The sequence below is a fragment of the Pangasianodon hypophthalmus genome, chromosome 5 (genome assembly GCF_027358585.1).
Source record: "Pangasianodon hypophthalmus isolate fPanHyp1 chromosome 5, fPanHyp1.pri, whole genome shotgun sequence".
Classification (NCBI taxonomy): domain Eukaryota; kingdom Metazoa; phylum Chordata; class Actinopteri; order Siluriformes; family Pangasiidae; genus Pangasianodon; species Pangasianodon hypophthalmus.
In genome coordinates this window covers 29,741,134-29,763,480 of record NC_069714.1, presented here as the reverse complement: position 1 = coordinate 29,763,480, position 22,347 = coordinate 29,741,134, and the positions used below count along the sequence as shown (strand labels likewise).

Genomic DNA, 22,347 nt, shown 5'->3' with positions numbered 1-22,347 from the left:
AATAATTGATTAATTTTTTTATTAATATTAAGTACAAATTTCAGGATATCCACAATATCTCAGAAATCATCAGTACTTTTTGATGCTCAAAGCAATATACATTAATTTCAAATTATCAAATTAACGAATGATCATTTTTTGTCCGTTTTTAAAAATATATATATTAGTAATACACATTAAAAAGAAGTATTGAAGAAATCAGTGTGGACAAGAATTTTAAAATATTTCTCTGTATAAAGAAACAAACAGAAAACTACAGCAGTTAATGTTTAAAATACGACACTTTATAATGTGAATATTAGGGGTGTAAAGAAAAAAAACAAACAATTCAAATCAGAAAATTGGTCCAACAGGTTTTTATTACTGAATCATTTTGGATTGAGCCTGAATTAAATAGTATCAGTGCTGAATTAAATCATATTAATGCTGAATTAAATTGTATTAATGCTGGATTAAATCATATTAGTGCTGAATTAAATTGTATTAATGCTGGATTAAATCATATTAGTGCTGAATTAAATCGTTTCACTGCTGAATTAAATCGTTTCAGTGCTGAATTAAATCGTATTAATGCTGAATTAAATCATATTAGTGCTGAATTAAATCATATTAGTGCTGAATTAAATCGTTTCACTGCTGAATTAAATCGTATTAATGCTGGATTAAATCATATTAGTGCTGAATTAAATCGTTTCACTGCTGAATTAAATCATATTAGTACTTAATTAAATCGTTTCACTGCTGAATTAAATCATATTAGTGCTGGATTAAATTGTATTAATGCTGAATTAAATCATATTAGTGCTGGATTAAAGCGTGTTAATGCCAAATTAAACTGTATTAGTGCTTAATTAAGCATTAATTAAGCATTAAACACTGAATTAAATCATATTAGTACTTAATTAAATTGTTTTAGTGATGGATTAAATCGTAAAAGTACTGGATTAAAACGTATTAATGCTGAATTAAATCATATCAGTGCTGAATTAAATCATATTAGTGCTGAATTAAATCATATCAGTGCTGAATTAAACCGTTTCAATGCTGAATTAAATCGTTTCAGTGCTGAATTAAATCGTATTAGTGCTGAATTAAATCATATTAGTGCTGAATTAAACCGTTTCAATGCTGAATTAAATCGTTTCAGTGCTGAATTAAATCGTTTCAGTGCTGAATTAAATCGTATTAGTGCTGAATTAAATCATATCAGATCAGTAGTGAATTGTAGTTTGTGAAAACATTACTTATTTAACTGTGTTTAACTTTTATATCGCACGCTATACTATGAATCGAGGTGTGTATTGTATCGTCTGAAAGAAGGCGATTCACACCCCGGGGAATATAAAACTTTCAGTGTTAAAATATAATAATAAAGGCGGGAGGTGATGAGTCAGACATGACAGAAAGTCTTCTTTCTTTTGGAGTTCTTATGGAGTTTTATCCAACTTTCCAACACTGAAGCAATGCAGTAAAGAGTAATTCTGGTTACTATGAGATCACATATGATCACTATGAGAGGTGAATGAGATCACAGTCTTGGCGGCCTTTCCTCATGTTTAAAGGGTAGAAATAAATTGCATCACGATTAACCTTTACACTTTAATAACATGAGATTGCAGGTATAATCAGTACTTTTATAACACTGAGCGACTCTACTGATACTCGCACGCAGCTGACTGGACGTTAAAATCAGGTTTTTTTTATCAAATGTTTAATTCTTTAATGTGTTATTTTGGTAAAATGTATTATTATTGTTAAAGTCGTATTCAGAGTTGAATTAAGCTCTATTCAGAAGATAGGTTAGATACAGAAGATATTCAGAAGGCACACAAGAGTGGAGTTTGAGTAAAATAGAGGCGTGTCTCAGTTACACGTGACTCTGAATTTGACCTTAAATGCATTTTCTTGCGTAACTGTCTGACAGTTAACCATGATATGTCATGCTGAAGTCTATGTTTTCGCTTTAAATACACTCAAAAACACTATTATGCCATTAAACGCATAATATACAGTATATACATTAATATATAAATATCGCACTACTGATTAATTATTAATCACGTCACCCTTTTAGACATTAATTAGAGACAGAAGCTGGCTGAAAAGCGAGTCTACTGAAAAACCTCGTCTCAGACGCTTCTACTCAAAACCCGTCTGGTTATCTCGGCTGTGCGAACTACACGCAGGTGATTTTTAATAATCTGAGTGCTCAGAAAATCGACTGTGAATTTCCCCACATAAATACTGACACATTTGGACTAGCTGTGAATAAGTTTCTACAGGTTCCAACACAGCAGTACTGGTTCACAAACTGAAATGTCGCTCCATTTTTTCAGTAATGTGGATGACACATTGGGAAGTATCTCATCTCTGTGACCTTCAGTGATGCTTTTAACATTAACATTAGTGAAAACTCACCAGCAGATGAGTAAACATTTAATCATTATCAACCTGAGACCTTTCAGAACTGATAGAAATCTGTTTCTACGAGCTCATAATCCCTGATTCCTTTTCTCCCGTGAAATAAGTGCGAGACATAAAACTTGAAATTGAATGCCGTGACCTCTGGATCCGAGCACGTATCGCTCCACGCCCACACCTCAGAGAGAGGGGGATTCTGGGAAGGCAGCGGGGCCTGAACGGCGGAGAGCAGGAACAAACGCAGCCTGTGCTGCTGTGATGGAGAGTTCCTCCTACGCCTGCTGCAGAGGTGGAGTGTGGTATGCGACTCTCCCAGCAGCACAGGAGCCTGACAGGCGCTCTCACACTCGCCTCTCATCCATACACACACACACACACACACACACACACACATATTTCTGTCGTCCCCCTCTGCGACGTGCCACGTTCAAGTCCAGCTGCGTTGTCGTCTCACACACATATAAAGTGAAATACGGAAGGGCGATACGACCAAAATATCATTTCACGATATTTCTGACGATATTTAGCTTTGCTAATAAACAGCCAGCACAACAGTAGTGCAACATTTTGAACGTTTAATAATAATGCATTAACATTTTTTAAATAAAACTCAGTCATTGTTATAAAAATTTTGTCATGAAGCGAAACATTGTTAGCATTTCCCAAACTTTTTGAACAAAAGACGCCAAATGGACATTTTGAATTATCACCAGATAAACACCAATCCTCGACCACCTTCATACTTTTATTCCAGATTTATAATTTCTTTTATTGCAACAACTGAACATATTATCATAGGTCAGTAACGCACATGTGACATAAATGACGAACCTTCTAAGAGATATCTGCACACTCTGTTTTCACAGTGGTTTGGTTTCTCCTTGTAATTTCACGTCACACTTGTGGATCGAAGATCAAGAAATGTTTCTGTATATTTTCGTGCACGTTTTCTGTTGTTCCGCTGAGTCAGAGTCACTCGATGTTGCCGAGGAACTAGCGAAGGTCAGCGAATTCGGAGAAATTTGTCCATGCTTATTGCTGAACTCTGCGCTCCTATGCTAGTGCAGTGTATCGCGATAGCGAAAAAGACTGAAATAGTACGTATACTTTACGTAACTCCTGGTAAGATTTCAAAATAGTAGCACACAAAATCCTTCTTCATAGTTACAACGATATTTCTAGTCTGTATTTGCAAAATAAATGAAAAAATAAAAATAAAGCGGAGATAGAGAATTTCTCTCACGACCCCATTTGTAAATTAAATGACCCCGAGTTTGGGAATTCCTGCTTTTGGAAAAATTTCATCCTCATGTCCATTAGTCATGTTTTAATTCCTTTCATGAGTCACATTTGGGAGACATCAGGACTCTATAAAAGATAGCCTGTTGTTAACTAGCCACAAGATAAAATAAAGCACTGTAGATTTTATGATACTGGTCAGTTTATAATATTTAATCAGGCCTTGCTGCATTCTTTTGGTGATTATATTAATATGCTGGTCTGCTAGCTAACTGGTTTGTGTTGTTTTTTTTTCTATGAGTTTTTCTTTTACACTCTGACCCCTGTCCACCCAGAGTGAGATCAGATTAGTGGGATAAACGTCAGCTGACAGGATGAATAGGACAGTATGACTTCACACTAACTCCACTATCTGGGTTTCTATCACTCTTTTCCTCCGTCGTGTTCCACTCCGTTGCTTGCCGCCTCCTCACCTTGTTTTTTTGTCTCTCGGCTCAGGTCATGGCGGCGACTTTGCCCAGGACTCTTGGCGAGTTGCAGCTCTACCGCATCCTGCAGCGGGCCAACCTGCTGTGCTACTACGACGCGTTCATCCAGCAGGGCGGTGACGACGTGCAGCAGCTGTGCGAGGCCGCTGAGGATGAGTTCCTGGAGATCATGGCGCTGGTAGGGATGGCCAGCAAGCCTCTGCACGTGCGACGCCTACAGAAAGCTCTGCGTGACTGGGTCACCAACCCGGCGCTGTTTAACCAGCCGCTCGCTTCACTTCCTGTCTGCAGCATCCCTGTGTATAAACTTCCTGATGGCCCTGTGCTGCCTGTCAAAGTTCCCAAAACAGACCCGCCAAAAACTGAAGCAGGCAGCGGGAGCTCGTCAGCCACCGCCTCGCCTCAGCAGAGCAGCAACGAGCCACGTTTCTGGGTTGACCGAAGTATCTCACCGGCCGAGTTCGGCTCGCCCTCGCCCCCGCTGCCGCGCGACACCCTCGAAGCGCTGGACATCGCCGCCGTTCAGGCCGTCAGTGAGTGTGTAGACAGGATGGCACGGGCGTTGCCCAAAAGCGACCCGGCGGAGCTGAGAGAGCAGCTCAAAGCCAACAAGAAGCTAGCCAAAATGATCGGCCACATCTTCGACATGAGCGACGACGACCCACGCCGAGAGGAAGAGATCCGCAAATACAGCGCCATCTACGGACGCTTCGACTCCAAGAGGAAGGACGGCAAACATCTCACACTCCACGAGGTCGGTCTTATGCTTTACACCACAGTGCTGTTGAGTTCTGCATTCTGATTGGTCAGAAGGTGTTGATTAATTCTCTATAACAGCAGCTCTGACAGTAGCGCAGGTTTATATTAATGCACTCGCTCTGATACGTTATTGTTTCTATAGCAACAGCTCATTCACAGACACTTGTAGGGCACATTAATGGATTAAAAAGTTTATGTAAATGTTGAGAAGTTTTCTTTTCTTGAAATAAGGAGATGTTTATGTAACATTTATGGAAGGAGTCTCCAGTGTCAGAGCTAAAGCTGTAAGTTTTCCAGTTTACGCTTTTTGTGGTTTCTCGGTAACAAGCTGCATGTGAATGTAACTAGTCAAAAATTACACTGCCACGTTCTGCAATAATTAAAAAATATTGATTGTTGTGGTGTAAGAGGAATAAAACACTTCAGGACGTCCTGTTATAGGAAGATAATCCACTTCGCTGTGGACGCGGGATGGACGCCACCTCATCACACCACTCCGTCGTTGATTATTTTACTATAACAGCACAACGCAGTGTGATTTATTCCTTACAGCAAACAGCCTGATTCTGTATTAAATATAAAATTAAATACATGAACCGAATGACCTCCATCTTTAAACTTTAGGCCACGCCCACAACGAGTCTGATATGCGAGACTGTGTCCTGAGGAAGAAAGTGATTCAGCTGTGAGGCTGTTTTTGTCTTTGTGACTTTGTGCTTTTGTGTTCGTTTATAGATATCAGTGTGTCAGAAACCACATCAGCAAGTCTGGACAGCTCCACGCAGCCGTTATTACGCCACATTCATCTCGCAGCTTTTGTGTAAATGTGTGTGTTTTTTTAATCTGAACTGAAACGCTCTGTAACACATCTGCCCCGCAGCTGACGGTGAACGAGGCTGCAGCACAGCTGTGTATGAAGGAGGTGGCGTTACTGACGCGCAGGGACGAGTTATTCGGACTCGCTCGCCAGGTCTCCAGAGAGGTCACCTACAAGTACACATACAGGACCAGCAAGTACGCACTTCTTCTCCTCGAGTTACCTGAATCCAGTGTGTCTGAAATCACTGCACTTACTGTCATCATTCATATTTAATCAAAATTATTCATTAGTCTATTCAAAATATTTTTAAAAAATCTATTTTAACACGTTAGTAAGCTTGCATAAGCTGGTGGCCTGATCATTTTATTATTTATTTATCATCATATCATTCATCTCATTCATGTTTTTTCTTGCTTCTCTGCATCGTTTCTTTCCTTTTTCTCTTCTCTTTTCTTTTATCTGTTCTCTTCACTTCACTTCCCTTTGTTTTTCTCTTCTCCTCTTGTCTTCTCTTCTGTTCTCTTCTCCTCTTTTTAGCTTTTTTTCTTTTCTTTCCTCTTCTCTTCTCTTCTCTTCTCTTCTTTTTAGCTCTTTTTTCTTCTCTTCTCTTCTCTCACCTTTAGCTCTATAACTTTCCCTGTTTTATTTCTTAATTTTGATAATAAATAAATAAATAAATAAATAAATTCTTAATCTACATTTTTCTATCGTTTACATTTAGCAGTATTATTTTATTATTATTATGTGATTGGATTTAAACGGTGTGATTTCAGCACTGGGTCGTTATCACTGATAGTGGTGTTTATTTACTGTTGACAGTGTAGGTTAGTTTTTGAAGCTTTGCCCCTCAGAGTGCTGTGTGTGTGTGTGTGTGTGTGTGTGTGTGCGCTGTTTAGACTCTCACGCTTAATAAAGTGTTTAAACTCCATTTGAGCTTAATGAAGCCTCTGAAACAGACATTAGTGTCCAGGTGCTTCCTGTCCTACACGCCTGGCATACCACAGGACGGAAAATTCCACTCTGCTGTTGCGTAATCAGCGACTCAGTGCTCACACTCGCACCTTTCATGCACGCATCACGGCCGATCAGACTCGAGGAAGTGAAGAAGAGAATCGCACTCGTACCATGGCCAGGTGTCACACCTGGAGTGTGTGTGAGAGTCAATAAAACACGAGTGTCATGATTATTACACACGTTTGTGTGTGTGTGTGTGTGTGAGAGTGAGAGTGAAAGCTAACCTAGCAGGAGAATATAGTTACTGAAGCTAACGTCGTGAGTGAAAGCTAACCTAGCAGGAGAATATAGTTACTGAAGCTAACGTCGTGAGTGAAAGCTAACCTAGCAGGAGAATATAGTTACTGAAGCTAACGTCGTGAGTGAAAGCTAACCTAGCAGGAGAATATAGTTACTGAAGCTAACGTCGTGAGTGAAAGCTAACCTAGCAAACGTAAGATAACCAACTAAAGTAGCAGAGACTGTTGGTGCCTCTGGTAAGGGTGCGTAGCTACTACAGTTAGCTTGCTTTGCTAATCTAAACTGTTAGCGAAGCTACTATGAAGATGAGCCGATTTTTAATACATGTTAAACAAAATTGTTGTGTATAAAATGTATAATACGCTGTAGGTTACTACTGTTACGGCTACTACTGTTTCTCATCAGAATTAAAGAAAAAGTTGGACAGGCCACGCCCATATTGTATCGTATCATATCGTGTTCTTTCGTGTCTTAATAGATCATATTGCTCTATATCGTATCATATCGTATCGTGTCACATCGTATTATATCGTATCGTATTGTATCGTATCGTCTTGTGTCATATTGTATCGTGTCGTATTGTATTTTGTTGTATCGTATCGTATTGTACCATTTTTATTGTATCGTATTATATCGTATCGTGTCCTATCGTATCGTACTGTATCATGTTCTTATTATATCATATTGCCTTATTTTCATATCATATCGTCTTGTATCATATCATATCTTATTGTGTCGTATCCTATTGTATCGTATCGTATCATCACCACCATCAACGTATGGTATTGTATGATATCATATTGTATCATAGCATGTTGTATCATATATCGTAATATATATTATAATAATATATCTCTCCTCATATCGTATCGTAGCATATTGTATTGTCGAGACAAACTACAAGAGAACCTGCTAGCGTGAGCGCAGCTTAAAGTAACGTTATAAAATAAAGTAAAGTAAATAAGAATGTAATATATACAGAGTTTAATATACAGAGCTGTGTAGTGGAAAAGGGGGAATGAACTGGACTAGAGGATCTTCAGGAATTTAAAAATAATTACAGCAATAACTGGGGAAATTAGTGAATATTTTCTCTTTTTTCTTGCACAGATCTCGATGTGGAGACAGAGACGAACCGTCACCGAAGAGAATTAAGACAGAGGTGAGTTCAAAATTTTCTTTCTTTCTCATCAGGCTGCCAGTAAAATGCTTTTTTTCTGTGTGAATTCGACTCATCCCTCTGAGTGAATCACTTTATTACACTTCTCGAGCTTCTCACTAACGAGGAACACGGTTCAGTCCCGCCGTGTTTCTGTGCTTGTCGGTTGTTGGTGTGTAAGCGCTAACCTCGCCACGACTCGATGCTGGGTGGGTCCTGTGGCTTTTGTTTGTGTAGCTGTGTGTTAAGCTGCATGTTGAACTCGTGTAGGCGGAGTTCACATGGATCGGGGATTGCGTGTCACCATGTGGAGGAAAGGTTACGCTTTGTGAGCAGAGAAGTGAGCAGAGAAACGTCGTACACTCCTTCACCCCACACCTTACGGGCATGTTCGCCCTGCCCCCGTGTGTGTGTGTGTGTGTGTGTCTGTTGAAGAGGTCTTTGTGTGCCATGGCAGCTGTCCATTTGTTAACTCAAAGGCATGAGAAACTTTTTTTCCTTCACAGTTTTCATGATTTTCAAGATTATGGTTTGTTAAGATAGAAATTCACCTTTCAAACTCTCCAGTTTCTCAAACACACACATTTCTGTGTTTTCATTTTAAAAGCATTGAAATAGGAATAGAAGCAATCAGTCCCTCTTTGGATTTTGTTTTAAAAAAACACACTGTGACACGTGAACAGCGGTCAGACGGATGATTTTGAAACACTTTAAAATAAAATAAAATAAAATAATGGAGGTCTCTCTCAAAACAAAGTCATTTGTGTAATATGTATATTACAGGGGCACAAACTGTCATAGACACCACTTTAATTTACTCACATACACAATTCAATTTACAATTTCTTATTCTTTAAAGTCTGGATAAGTCGGTTAAGGTGCAAAGAAACGAAGACACGTGTTTGCTATATCGAAAACGTATTACATCGAGACACCACCGTATCATATTGTATCATATCATATCGTAACATATATCATATTGTTTCATATAGTATCATATTGTGTCATATCGTAACACATCATATTGTTTCGTATCGTATCGTATCATATCATATTGTATTGTATCATATCGTAACACATCATATTGTATCGTATCATATTGTAGCATATCATATCATATTGTTTCGTACAGTATCATATTGTATCGTATCATATCGTAACATATATCATATTGTTTCATATAGTATCATATTGTGTCATATCGTAACACATCATATTGTTTCGTATCGTATCGTATCGTATCATATCATATTGTATTGTATCATATCGTAACACATCATATTGTATCGTATCATATTGTAACATATCATATCATATTGTTTCGTATAGTATCATATAATTTTGCATCGTATCATATCGTATCGTAACATATCGTATTATATTGTATCGTATCGTACAGTATCATATCGTATCGTATCGTAACATATCATATTATATTGTATCATATCGTACAGTATCATATCGTATCGTAACATATCATATTATATTGTATCGTATCGTACAGTATCATATCGTATCGTATCGTAACATATCGTATTATATTGTATCGTATCGTACAGTATCATATCGTATCGTATCGTAACATATCGTATTATATTGTATCATATCGTACAGTATCATATCGTATCGTATCGTAACATATCATATTATATTGTATCATATCGTACAGTATCATATCATATCGTATCGTAACATATCGTATTATATTGTATCGTATCGTACAGTATCATATCGTATCGTGTTGTGTCATATCGTATTATATTGTATCGTATCGTATCATATCATTTTGTATCGTATCGTGTCATATCATATTGTAACATATCGTATCATATTGTATCGTATTGTATTATACTTGAATTTTGCGTATCATTACCCTCCTACTTTCCAGTACAAGTCTGCCTCCATTTTCTGTAGCAGAGCCTAGTGAGTGCTGACGCAATACCAAATGAGAATAATTCTCTGTCCCAGGTTATAAAGTTGTATAACATCCCACTGTTCAGCTGCACGGTGAGGTTTTAGTCACGTTTCGAGAAGACAGGAAGTCCAAGTTTGTCCTTAACTACATCACTGTGGAGCTGGGTGTGGATATTTACACAAAATATTTATGAAGATATTTAGGCTATAGTGGCTTCCGTTGTAGCCATCGTTGTCGAAGTGAAGCACAACCAGGGGTCCTCAGTTTTCTTATCAAGTTTTACACTGAATGATGGAAAGCCACCATTATGAAAGTTATTATATTTATATTTATACCGTAAACTGGAATCTAATGATAAGCAGTGATTAAACAGTGATTGTTACTGTACATTTTAAATATAGTCTGGCTATTTTTTGGGACTGTGGAGTTTATTGATTGATTTATTTCAAAATTTTTTGAGAAAAGAAGTTTGAGAACCCGTACTTTACAGAAGTATCCTCTGTAATCCCGCTGAGATTGCTCGGCATTACGCAACAGTCCCCTTGCGTCATGCTGACAGGCCCGTGCAAGCGTTTCGTTTCATTCATTCTTGGCCGTGTTTGCATTTTTTTGTCTTTGAAAGAATCTGGTAAGGTTTGAAGCGCGGTTTCCTCTCATCTACATACTTACTCATGTTCCTCGTCATCTCCTGACGCCAGAGCGAATCTGAAACAGCCCCAGCTTTGTAATCTGCACCTGAAACGGATTTTCCAGTTTTGTTTTGTTTTATGTTTTATATTGATAAGGTCTTGCGCACACACACACACACACACACACACACACATATGCATACACACACACAGATACATGCATACGCACACATGCACGCACGCACGCACGCACGCACACACACACACCTCCCCCTCCTGACCCTGTCTGGCCTCAATGCTACACACCCACACACACACACACACACACACACCCAGCCACACCAGTGAGAATGAGCTGCTCGCCCACACACACGAACATACGCGCACACACACACACATACACACACAGGCAAGGTCCAAACGAGCTCATTTCACTCGCCTACCTCTCGCTTCTTAAGACAGATGTGACATCATTATGTGGGTGCTCTTGGAATCACCCACACCCATGCATTTGCGCAGATAGTGCGACAAAAAAAAGAAAGAAAAGGGCTGAACCTGATTGTACATGCAATTTACGTGCGCACACACACACACACACACATACAGACACATATACATACACACCTTTGTTAGGTAGGTCAGGGGTATCTGTTTTGTCACGCACTGTTAGTGGGGAAAAAATTCCTGTTTGTAATCTGAGAAGGAGTGGACTGACCCTGGAAAGCCCATTATGTTTTTTTTTGTTGGTGCTTTGAATTAAACTACGATTAAACGTGAGAATGAAGTGTAATGTGAAATCCAGTTCAGGCTTTGTGTTGGTGTGTTATGACATAAGTGTAAAATACGTGATTTGATTTAACCCAGCCTCTTCTCTGAAATGATTTCACTTTAACGCACCGTAAAACGCACGGGCGTGGGTATTTTTAAATACTTATAAACATATTAACATATTTAAAAAAAAAAAAAAAAAATCCAAAACTTCAAGCAAAATCGATACAAAAATAATTTGAAGAAGATGTTTTGCAATCATGAAGGTTGAAATAAATGGCGAGAATGAAAAGAAAAAACTGTTCAGAGGATAGAAAAGCTGTTGGATGCAGTTATAAAGGCAAAGAGAGGACAGGCAAGTTGATAAGATTAAGAAGAATGAAAAGATTTAAGCATTTTAACAATTAACGAAGTGTCTGTGAGACACAGCGCACAGAGTAATGGTGTTTCTTTCATTGTGCCTTAAGGGTGCACAAACTTTTGCACTCAGCTCTGACTATTAACAGAGAATTAAAGATTTGTAATCTGTAATAAAACATTGTAATCTGTTAAACTGTAAAATGTTTAAAAGATGCATAAATAATGAATTAGAAATACAACACAGAAATAAACATTAACATCTGTAACCATTTTAAATATGAATTTTAAAAAGTATCTATTTATTTATTTATTTATTTATTTATGAAATTTATAAAAAAAACTTTTTGCATGTTAAATGTAATGAAAGTACAAATAATTATCCATGAGTTACGTGCTTTAAAACATCATCAAAGCTTTAATAAATACTCTGGTGAAGTTTAATTGTTATTTAAAGTTAAATAATAATAAATAAATATATTACAATAAAAATAATACATAATAAATAAATGAATAAATGAATAAGTAAATAAATAGATATTTTTCAAATCAGTCTTTATTTTTAAATGCTTTAAATGTTATTTTTCAAATCAATCTTTATTTTTTAAATCAATCTTTTATTTGGATTGATTGTGTGTGTTTGTGAGTGTGTGTGTGTGTGTGTGTGTGTGTGTGTGTGTAGTGAGATTTGTTTAATTGTGAGCGGATCATTTTCTGAGCACTTTGTGCTTTAAAAAACAATCAAACGAATAATTAAATAAGTAAATAAATATATAAATAAACTGATTCACAGATAAATAAATAAATATTTATTCCTTTATTTATTCGCGTTCATATTCATATTAACTCATAATATTTATTCATTTATTTATTCATTCCTTGTATTTAAAAAATAGTAAATAAAGGCTGTGAATTTAATCCATCTCCCTCAAATATTTTTACAGTTTGATCACTGAATATATATATAAATGCGATATAAAAAAAACAAAACACAAAATGTAAAAACAAACAAACAAAACAAAAAATCCCAGTGACAATATTTGCCTCATACTTTGGTAGCCGGAGTGTTTATTGAAACCCCAGCTGGTGAAACCCTCGGTGCACAGGTGTGATAAACCACCATGAGTGTGTACTGAGTGTGTAACTCAGCAGTGATGCGTGAAAGAAAAAGCCCTGAAAATGTTTTTTTCTTGTCAGTAAAAGCCGAAAAGCCGAGGCGTGTCTCAGTGACATCATCACCACCTCACCACCGCCCCGAGCCTGCGTCACTGCTACAGCTATGAGTGAGAGAGAGAAACCCAGTCTCTTTACCCTGTACACACTCTCTCTCTCTCTCTCACACACACACACACACACAGCCCACGCGGACAGAGAGAAGGTGTCTTTGTGCTCGGTAGCCATGGTAACCTGAGTGTCAACATTAGACAAGTGGAGCCTCACCTCGGGAGTAATTTGGCATGAGCACTAAAACTTGTCATGCAAACCTCCTCCTTTAGCAGGATCACACCTCTTTAAAGCTGTTTAGCGTGTGTGTGTGTGTGTGTGTGTGTGTGTGTGTGTGTGTGTGTGAGAGAGAGAGAGAGAGAGACCTTTTCATCATCCTGAGAATTAACACCTAGTCATGTGCAAAAGTCTCTGACTTTTACTTTCACAAAACAAAATCGCTCTCACAATATATCTAATAACAATTTCTGTTAGACGAACTAACACGGTGTCGTGCTTTTAAAGGAAAATAATCAACGACGGAGTGATGTGATGAAGCAGAGTGACTGCTCCTACCCTGAAGTTGATTATTTTCCTATAACAGCACGTCTCGAAGTGTTTTATTCCTCTTACACCACAGTGATTTGCCAACAATTACAATTCCTGTTTACTGAATAGCGTCATACTTTTTTTTATCGGTTTATAGTTACATTTAATATTGTGTACATTATAGCAGCTATAAACACTCCTTCCTTCACTATCTCCCAAAAAAAAAAAAAAAAAAAAAAAAACAACACACACCTTGTCATGTTACCAAGAAAGATAAAGTTACAGCTTTACCTCTGACACTGGAGACTCCTTCCATACATGTTAATTAAATAAATATCTTCTTACAGCAAAAGCTTCACTATATTAATGATTACACATGTTTTTAAAATCCGGTTTAATCCAGTTTTTTTAATCCAGTGCACAAGTTCCCTGTGAATGAGCCGTGTTTGTGTTTTTCTCCCAGCAGGAAGGGTTTTTTGACCTGCAGGAGGCGCTCCAGGCGATCCACATGCGGCAGGAGACTCTGAGAGAGCAGCTGGCTCAGGCTCGGTCCAAGGGAGAGGAAACACTCATTCGAAACATCCAGGTGTGTGTGTGTGTGTGTGTTTGTGTTTGTTATGTCACAAATATTTTATTTAGCTCTGTTCATGCTAGTTGCCGCCATGTGTTGCTAGGAATGAACTCCTCATGCGGAGTTTTATGTTAAAGATATTATAGTGTTTAATATAAACAGCGTCCTTAATGGAGAGCGACGTGAGCGCGCAGCGTGGACGTCAAAAATGTCGTAAACTGCACGCGCAGTGTAGACCCTGGCGAAAGAAGTGCACGTGTCCCGGTGCTCAGTGCTCGCTGAACTGAACTGCTCTCTCTCGATATTTTCACAGAGTGCAGTTTGCAGTTTGTTTTGATTTGATTCTCGTCATTAATTGACACATTCGTCCAGATCGCTGTCATTTCGTACACTGGGATTACGTCACATTACACACATCGCTGGTATCAGATGCCGGTACCGAAGCATTTTTTACGCGTACGAGTAAATTAGTACACGCTCGTATCAGTGTCGATGAGTCTCGTCCATCCAAAGATGCCGCTTCACACAGAAATATGTCGCGCTGCAGAAGGAAAAAAATGTGTTGGAATTTCCATTTCACAGTTTTTTTTAAAAACTATTCGAATTGCTAGAGAATGTCTGTTTTTAAATAACCGTGCGTAGCTTTGCTCAGAAGCGTTTTCGCTGCACTTTCCTTTTCATTATTATTATTATTATTTTTTACATCAATTTTTAATGAATTTCACTTCTCATGCTTTATTCGTGTACTAAACCCAATACACCCAAAAATACTGAATCGCAGAACACTTAGTGTACTAATTCATTTGCTAATAAATAATCTAATTTACTAGTTTAAGATATTCTCAAATATTTGTGACTATTTTAAATAATGTAACTGAGCTGATCGGTGCTATCAGCTTCCTTTAGCTGTTAGCAACATTAGCCTTGTAGATTAGGGGCGGGGCGATATGACAAAAAAAATCATATCACAATTCTCACATTATACTGCTAGCGATACAGTAATGTTCCAATAAAAAACTATTTGATACTTTATTTAATGTCTACAAAATTATATATTTAATACCGATATTTATATTTATTAAAAAATATTTAATAATATGTTTAAAATATAAAATGAAAAAAAAAAATCTAAAATAAATTTAACTTCATGCTTTTTTTTAAAAAAAATCAGCTGCAAGTCAAGTTGAAATTTTTTTAAACAAAGAAGTATTTTTTTAAATTTAATAAAAAGATATCCATGATATCTTTGAAAAGTATATCGCGACACAATTTATCACGATGTTGATATTATATCATTGTATCGCTAAGCCCAAAAATTAAAGAAGTTTAAGAAATTTCCACTGATCTCCATTTGCGGTAAAAACTAAAAACTATATTTAATTTTTTGGCTGAACTACAGCTTTAGTCACTCGGTCAGTGAACAGTGGTGTGTGTAAATAAACAGAAGATAAATTAAAAAATGTAAAATCTGTTTAGACAATCTGCTGTGTGAAAAATCCTCACCCCTATGGGAGCCCGATTCCCTTAGGATCCTGTTTCAGGAATTCTCCATATGCTCCATTCTCCATATCTCCATTCCTGTTTCTGGAAATTTCCATATGGCTTGGTGTTTATGATCAGTGAAACGTGTGGATTAATTAATTAAACATCCCGGCTGAACACATGCCTGCTTTCAGGTTTAATCAGGAGGAAAGTGTGTTTCTTTTTATAATCTGTGTGTGTGTGTGTGTGTGTGTGTGTGAGTTTGATTAATAAATAAATAAATAAATAAAAATACACAATATATATACGCAGGTCAGCGACCGGAATAAGCTGTGAACGGTTTAGTGCAGTTTATTAGCTAAATGTGGGCGGATAAATGTTTCAAAATAAAGTTATTTATAAATTTCTTTAACATATTTTATAGATATGTTGCTTAATAATGTGTGTGAGAATGTGATCAGGAAGAAAGTTCTGGAAATTAGTAAGCCATCTTACTCTTTTGCAAGTATCTTGTGTTGTGTTACAACAGAGCATCCCCCTTCTGACACCGAATGTGTGCGTGTGTGTGTGTGTGTGTGTGTGTGTGTGTGTGTGTGACAGGTTCAGCTGGAGCGTCTCTTGGCTAAGCAGATGGAGATTTTGCATGATGCAGCGGCGCAGGACAGACTGCAGGCTCTGGAGTGGCGCGTTCCTCCCGGAGCCTTCAAACACCACGCCGACTCGCACAATGCTAACGCTAATGCTAATGCTAACGGCAGCGCCGAAAAACACGCCGAGCAGCACGGTCAGTCCCACACACCCCTCCTTTTCTTTCTCTCGTTATTCAATTTTCATCCAAATATCAGTTTGGAAATTTCTTTCTGCCATGTTCTTCTGGATGGTATGAAGTGAGCAGAGCTAGCTATAGTGTGTAGTGTAGTATCTAGTGTGTCTAGCTACACCCCTGACCATCACAGCCATATGTGCTTGTTGAACGTCTCATTCCAGATTTATTCCCCATGTGTTTGCTGTTATAATAAGCTCCACTCTTCTGGGAAGCTTTCCACTAGATGTTGGAGCGTGGCTGTGGGGATTTGTGTTCATTCAGCTACAAGAGCATTAGTGAGATCAGGCGCTGATGTTGGGATGTCGAGGAGGTCTGGGGTTCAGTCGGTGTTCCAGTTCATCCCAAAGGAGTTCAGTGGGGTTGAGGTCAGGGCTCTGTGCAGGACACTCGAGTTCTTCCACTCCAACCTTCACACACCATGTCTTCATGGAGCTCGCTTTGTGCACAGGGGCATCGTCATGCTGGAACAGGTTCGAGTCTCTTAGTTCCAGTGAAGGGAAATTGTAATGCTACAGCACACAGAGACGTTCTATACAATTGTGTGCTTCAGACTTTGTGGCAACAGTTTAGAAAAAGCCCACATATGGATGTGATGGCCAAGTGTCCATAAACCTTTGTCCATACAGTGTGTGTGTGTATATATATATATATATATATACACACACACATACACAATTGCTACGTCCCGATTCGCCTGCTATCCGTCCTAAATAGTATCCGAGATTAGAATTAGTGCGTCCCAAATCGAAGTATGTTGAAATCCCAAAGCTACCCAGATGCTCTACTATTTTCGGTAGATTTTCAAAGTGTGGATCCATGGACACTTTTTCAGCTAATATTACCCACAATTCCTTGCGCTCTTTAGGGAGGAGGAGTTTTGTGACGGTTTCCTTCGCCGAATTCAACCTGCAAACATGGCAGACAAGCGTAAGGTTTAAAAATGATAAAGTTTATAAAGTCTATAAGGAATAATAAATGAATGAATGAAGGAAGAAAAGCTGAAATGCGATGAGGAGGTTGTTTACGGTGACAGCGTGCGTAACTAGGCAACAATGCTCTCTTTCGTTACGTGACGTGTTAGTGTGAGTACGTCCCAGTGCTTGTATACTCATTTGCTACACACTCAGAAGTATGTTCTTTTTCTTAACAAAAAGAGTACATGTTTTAGTGCACAGTGTAAGTAGGCGAATTGGGACGCAGCAAATATTTACCTTGTAGTTATTTACGTGTGGTCATGGTGATTAGTTAGAGCGCTAATCGCACCACTTCTGCTTCATCGCGATACGACGCTGTGCTAATCAGTAGTGATGAGTCAATGATCCGACTCTTTTAGGTGAACATCCAGAGCCGACTCGCATTCATGAGACTTTTTTGTGTAGCCAGTGAACTCTCATTACTCTTGTACAGTGATGAAGTACATGTTAATTAGTTTTTTTAAGCATCTGTACTTTATTAAAACATTTAGATTTTTTGCAGACTGTATACATTTACTCCATTATTACATTTCAGAGCGAAATATCCTTCTTTCCCTCCATTACTACATCTCACAGCGAAATATCCTTCTTTCCCTCCATTACTTTCTGCAGCATGTCGATTGAAAGAAGAACAAAACAAACTGGACTGGCTGAAATATCTGAATACAACCTTTTAATTGGCCGAGAAAGCTAGCTGTCTGTTTACTGTGGTGTCCAATCACACGCCTTCCTGCTCAAATGTGCTATTTATTAAAAAAATAAACACTGTACTATCTGTACTGTATCTCTATAAACACAAAGATGAAGCACATATAGTTCTGAGAAACCCTCTTCTTTCTCTGACGCATGCTGAAGCTACTTTTGGGAGTTCCTTCTTCTAGATGAATACTTTTAAAATTTTTTAAATAGCACATTTATGCAGGAATGCCAAATGTCAAATGCCAAAAAACACACACACACACACACACACACACATATATATATATACATATATATATATATATATATATATATATATATATATATATATATATATATATATATATATAATAAGCTAATTAATAATTTAATAAAATATTTTATTTATTCCTGTCCTGCGTTGTAGACAGACACGCCTTTAAGCGGTGAGGCGCTGGTTAAGGGAGCGGACGGAGATGTTCACACCACGTGTAGTGGACACGTACCATCTTGTTTTGGTCTTCAGGCAGAGAGATCTCTAGAAACTGATCAACAAAATGAGATAAGATGAGATAAGATGAGATAAGATAAGAAGAGATGTAGCTTTTTTGTTCCCCTGTAGGGGAAATTCAAGTTGAAACAGCAGCACAAGTAGGAGGAGTAACGTGAAAGAAAAGAAAAGAATTTCCATAAATACCTATTCTTCCGACATAGTGTAAAATAAAAATAAAATAAGATAAATAGAAATAATAATAGAAACAATAAACAGATCAGTGTGTATGTACATATGCTAGAGATCTATTTGTATATGTACATGGGCAATATCCTTGGTATTTATATACATGTGCAATATCTGTGGAATGATAGTTAACTGCTGTGTGTGTGTGTGTTTGTGTGTGTGTGTTTGTAAGACTCAGTCAGTGAAGTAGGAGGTACTTGGTATTGTGGCATTGTAGAGTCTGATGGCTGATGGCACAAAAGAGCCAGATGTTTTGAGGCACGTAGCTGGATGAATCGGAGGCTGAACGTCCTCCTGAGTCTCCTCGGCTCAGCATAAAGAGGATGAGAAGGATTGTCCATGATAGCTTTCAGCTTTCCTCTCATCCTCTTCTCAGTCGCTGCCTCCACGCTGTCCGGTTCCTTCCCCACCACAGAGCTGGCCTTCCTCACCAGCTTGCTCAGTTTGTTGTCCTAATCCAACCTCATCAGCACATCACACCAGAGTTTGGTAAACCCTCCGTACAAGCCTAGTGCACACCTTAAAGGACCTGAGCCTCCTCAGCCTCCTTAGTTAAAACCGATGATCTTTGTACTTTAACTCAAGCAGAAATGTAAATAACTGACTTCTACTTTTATTTGAGTCGCATTTTACCAAAGGTTTCTCTACTTTCACTCAGGATTTGTGTGCTTTGTCCTCCACTCCTCTTGTAGTGTGATTCAGTCAAAAAAGGTTTTCATGGAAACGTTTGACGGTTGATTTTGCTTTCATTAATTAGATCATGTAAAATTTTGTTTTCCAGGGGCATGGCTTAGTGGTTAGCACGTCTGCCTCACACCTCCAGGGTTGTGGATTCGAATCCCGCCTCTGCCCTGTGTGTGTGTGTGGAGTTTGCACGTTCTCTCTGTGCTTTGGGGATTTCCTCCGGGTACTCCAGTTTCCTCCCCCAGTCCAAAGACATGCGCCGTAGGCAGACTGGCATTTCCAAATCGCCCGTGGTGTGTGAGAGTGTGTGCGATTGTGCCCAGGGTTGGTACTCTGTCCAGGGTTTCCCCCCGCCTTGTGCTCTGAGTTCCCTGGGAGAGGCTCCAGGCTCCAGGCTCCCCGTGACCGTATGTAGGATAAGTGGTACAGAGGATGGATGGATGGATGGAAAATTTCCTTTCTGCCATGTGACTCACGTCCATTATGTCGTCAATATCGTAGCGGCTCCTGAGTGGTGACACCAGCAGACACCATGATCAGGAGATCGCATGTTCAAATCCCGTCATCTAGCCAATCATGGACGTCTGTGAGGTCTGATAGCGCGTTCCTCCGAGTGTGTTATGGAAAATCGCTGTAGCTGTCTCGGAGGAAGCACGTGTTAGCTTTCACCCTCGCGGTTGGTAGCTGTGATGTGATAGGGGAGAGCTGGGTGGTGGGCGGGAATTGGCTACGACTAAAATTAGAAAGAAAACAACCAGAGAAAAATCGCAAATGTTTTCCAGTTTAGGAGAAAATGGCAGTGATTCGTTTGGGAGCTGAAAGAATCGACTCTTATTGAGTCAAAGCATGTGACTCACTGAAAAAAAGCAGGAATTCCTGTTATTATTAATAAGTGTAGCTTTTTTATACGAGCAACACAGTTTTTATTCCTCACATATTTCCTAGAAATGAAGGAAGTGAAAGCGAGGGTCAGCGGAAAGCGCGAGAGCGTTGGAGGAATCTGTCAGGATTGATGGAACGCCCACCTGAAGTCGATGTGTTAAGGAGCTGTTGTTGCGTCGTCGTTGTTGTCGGTGGTGGTGTTGATGGTTTGGCAGCTTGCATCACCTGCGCCTCACTTTTTTTGCTCTCTCTCTGTTTTTCTCTTTCATTTCTGCGAGACTCATCTGGCAGCTGTGTGTGGAGGCGGACGGGTGGGAGTCAGGAGGAGGAGGATGATGATGGTGGTGATGATGATGATGATGATGATGATGATTGGGAGGGGTTTGTGCTGAGAAAAAGTGAACGCTGTGTTCCACTGATAATCTCATACCTCACACTCATCTGGAATTACAGCACGTACAGCCTCAAAACATCTGAAAATCCACCGTGATTTTAAAACCGTGAAAAATCTCGTCCTCGAGTGCAATGATCTGTCGTGAAGAGACGACCTGAGTCACTGCAAAATCCTCAAAACTGCTCAAAATCCTCAAAAATCCTTCTTTCGACTTGCTGATATATAACTGTCACTGAGCTGCCAGTTTATTAGGAGTGCTTATCTATAACTCCATAAATATTGGCACCCCACATGAGAATGAGCAGTGGAGAAAATTAGCATTTTATTTTAATAGAAAGGCAATAAAGCGTAATTAATATGGATAACTAGTGGGTGGGAAACAGGAAACTGGAAATGATCAGATTGGGAGGAAAATATGGTCAAAACAAACAAACAAAAATAAATTTGTTTGCATTTATTTTAACTATTTAAAATATTTAAATGTGTTATATTATTACATAATTAATATCTAATGCTATTATTTAAAACAAATACGTAAAAATGCAGAAATGATTTAAAAATAGTATTAATAAATAAATTTGTTTTCATTTATTTGAAATGTTTGTGATAGTAATTTTTACAATTATTTAATAATAAAAAATGCTTTTAAACATTTTTAAAAAATCTTATTAAAAAAAGAATTTTGTTAGTTATTTCTGAAAGGTGAATTGTTTCTCAACACTGCAAAGCATATATTACTAACAATAACAACAACAATAGCGACAACATCAACAACAAAAACATCAACAACAACAACAACAATAATAATAATAATAATAATAGTACATACAGTTAGCACCAAAGGTTTAAATACATTCAAACTCAAGCTCCTCATGTTTTATGTTCGTGTGTTAAATCCATTAAGGAATCTACTTCGTTTTCATAAGAAGAAATTTCAAAATAATATCTAAGAGACAGATTTATTTCAGCTTTTATTTACTGTATCAGATTTTCAGTGTGTCAGGATTTACACTTTGTTAGTATTTGTTGCCGTTGCCTTTTAATTGTCTGAGCTTGAATGAGACTCTTGTTGTTTCCTTCCTCTTGTTGAGCTTCTCACGATACTTTGCTGGAATTTTCTCTCCCTCCTCCTGACAGAACTGGTGGAACTCCGCTGTTCACTGGTGGACGTGCTTTTCCTGTTCAGTGCACTAACGCTCTGTGATCTTCAGCTCAGGGTTTTGTGATGCCACTCCAACACTTTCACTTTGTTGTCTTTAAGCTGTTTTGTTACATCTCTGGAGGTTTGTTTAGGATCACTGTCCTGCTGAAGATCCAGCTGTGACCCAGTTTTAACTTTCTGGTTGCTTCAATATTTCTAGATAATCCTCCTTCCTCATGATGCTGTCTATTTTCTGAAATGCACCAGCACCTTTTCCAACAAAACACCCTACAGCATGATGCTGCCACCTCCATGCTTCACAGTCGGGATTAAAAGCCTCACCCTTTTTCCCTCCATGCACAGCACTGATCATTACAGCCAAACCTTTCAGTGTTTGTTTCATCTGACCAGAGGA

General features: G+C 38.3%; 1 protein-coding gene across 2 annotated transcripts in view; it reads left to right on the top strand.

The window, feature by feature from the left end:
- nab1b (NGFI-A binding protein 1b (EGR1 binding protein 1)) overlaps nucleotides 1–22,347 on the top strand; it is a 38,530-nt gene that overhangs the window by 6,387 nt on the left and 9,796 nt on the right. Inside the window, exons 2-6 of one of the 2 annotated variants that reach the window (XM_053234441.1) lie at nucleotides 4,159–4,902; nucleotides 5,788–5,921; nucleotides 8,092–8,143; nucleotides 14,025–14,147; nucleotides 16,215–16,398. In XM_053234441.1, coding sequence (XP_053090416.1) covers nucleotides 4,162–4,902; nucleotides 5,788–5,921; nucleotides 8,092–8,143; nucleotides 14,025–14,147; nucleotides 16,215–16,398 — 1,234 coding nt within the window. In that variant the 5' untranslated portion in view covers nucleotides 4,159–4,161. The remainder of the gene's footprint in view (nucleotides 1–4,158; nucleotides 4,903–5,787; nucleotides 5,922–8,091; nucleotides 8,144–14,024; nucleotides 14,148–16,214; nucleotides 16,399–22,347) is intronic. The other variant, XM_053234442.1, reaches the window with a different exon arrangement.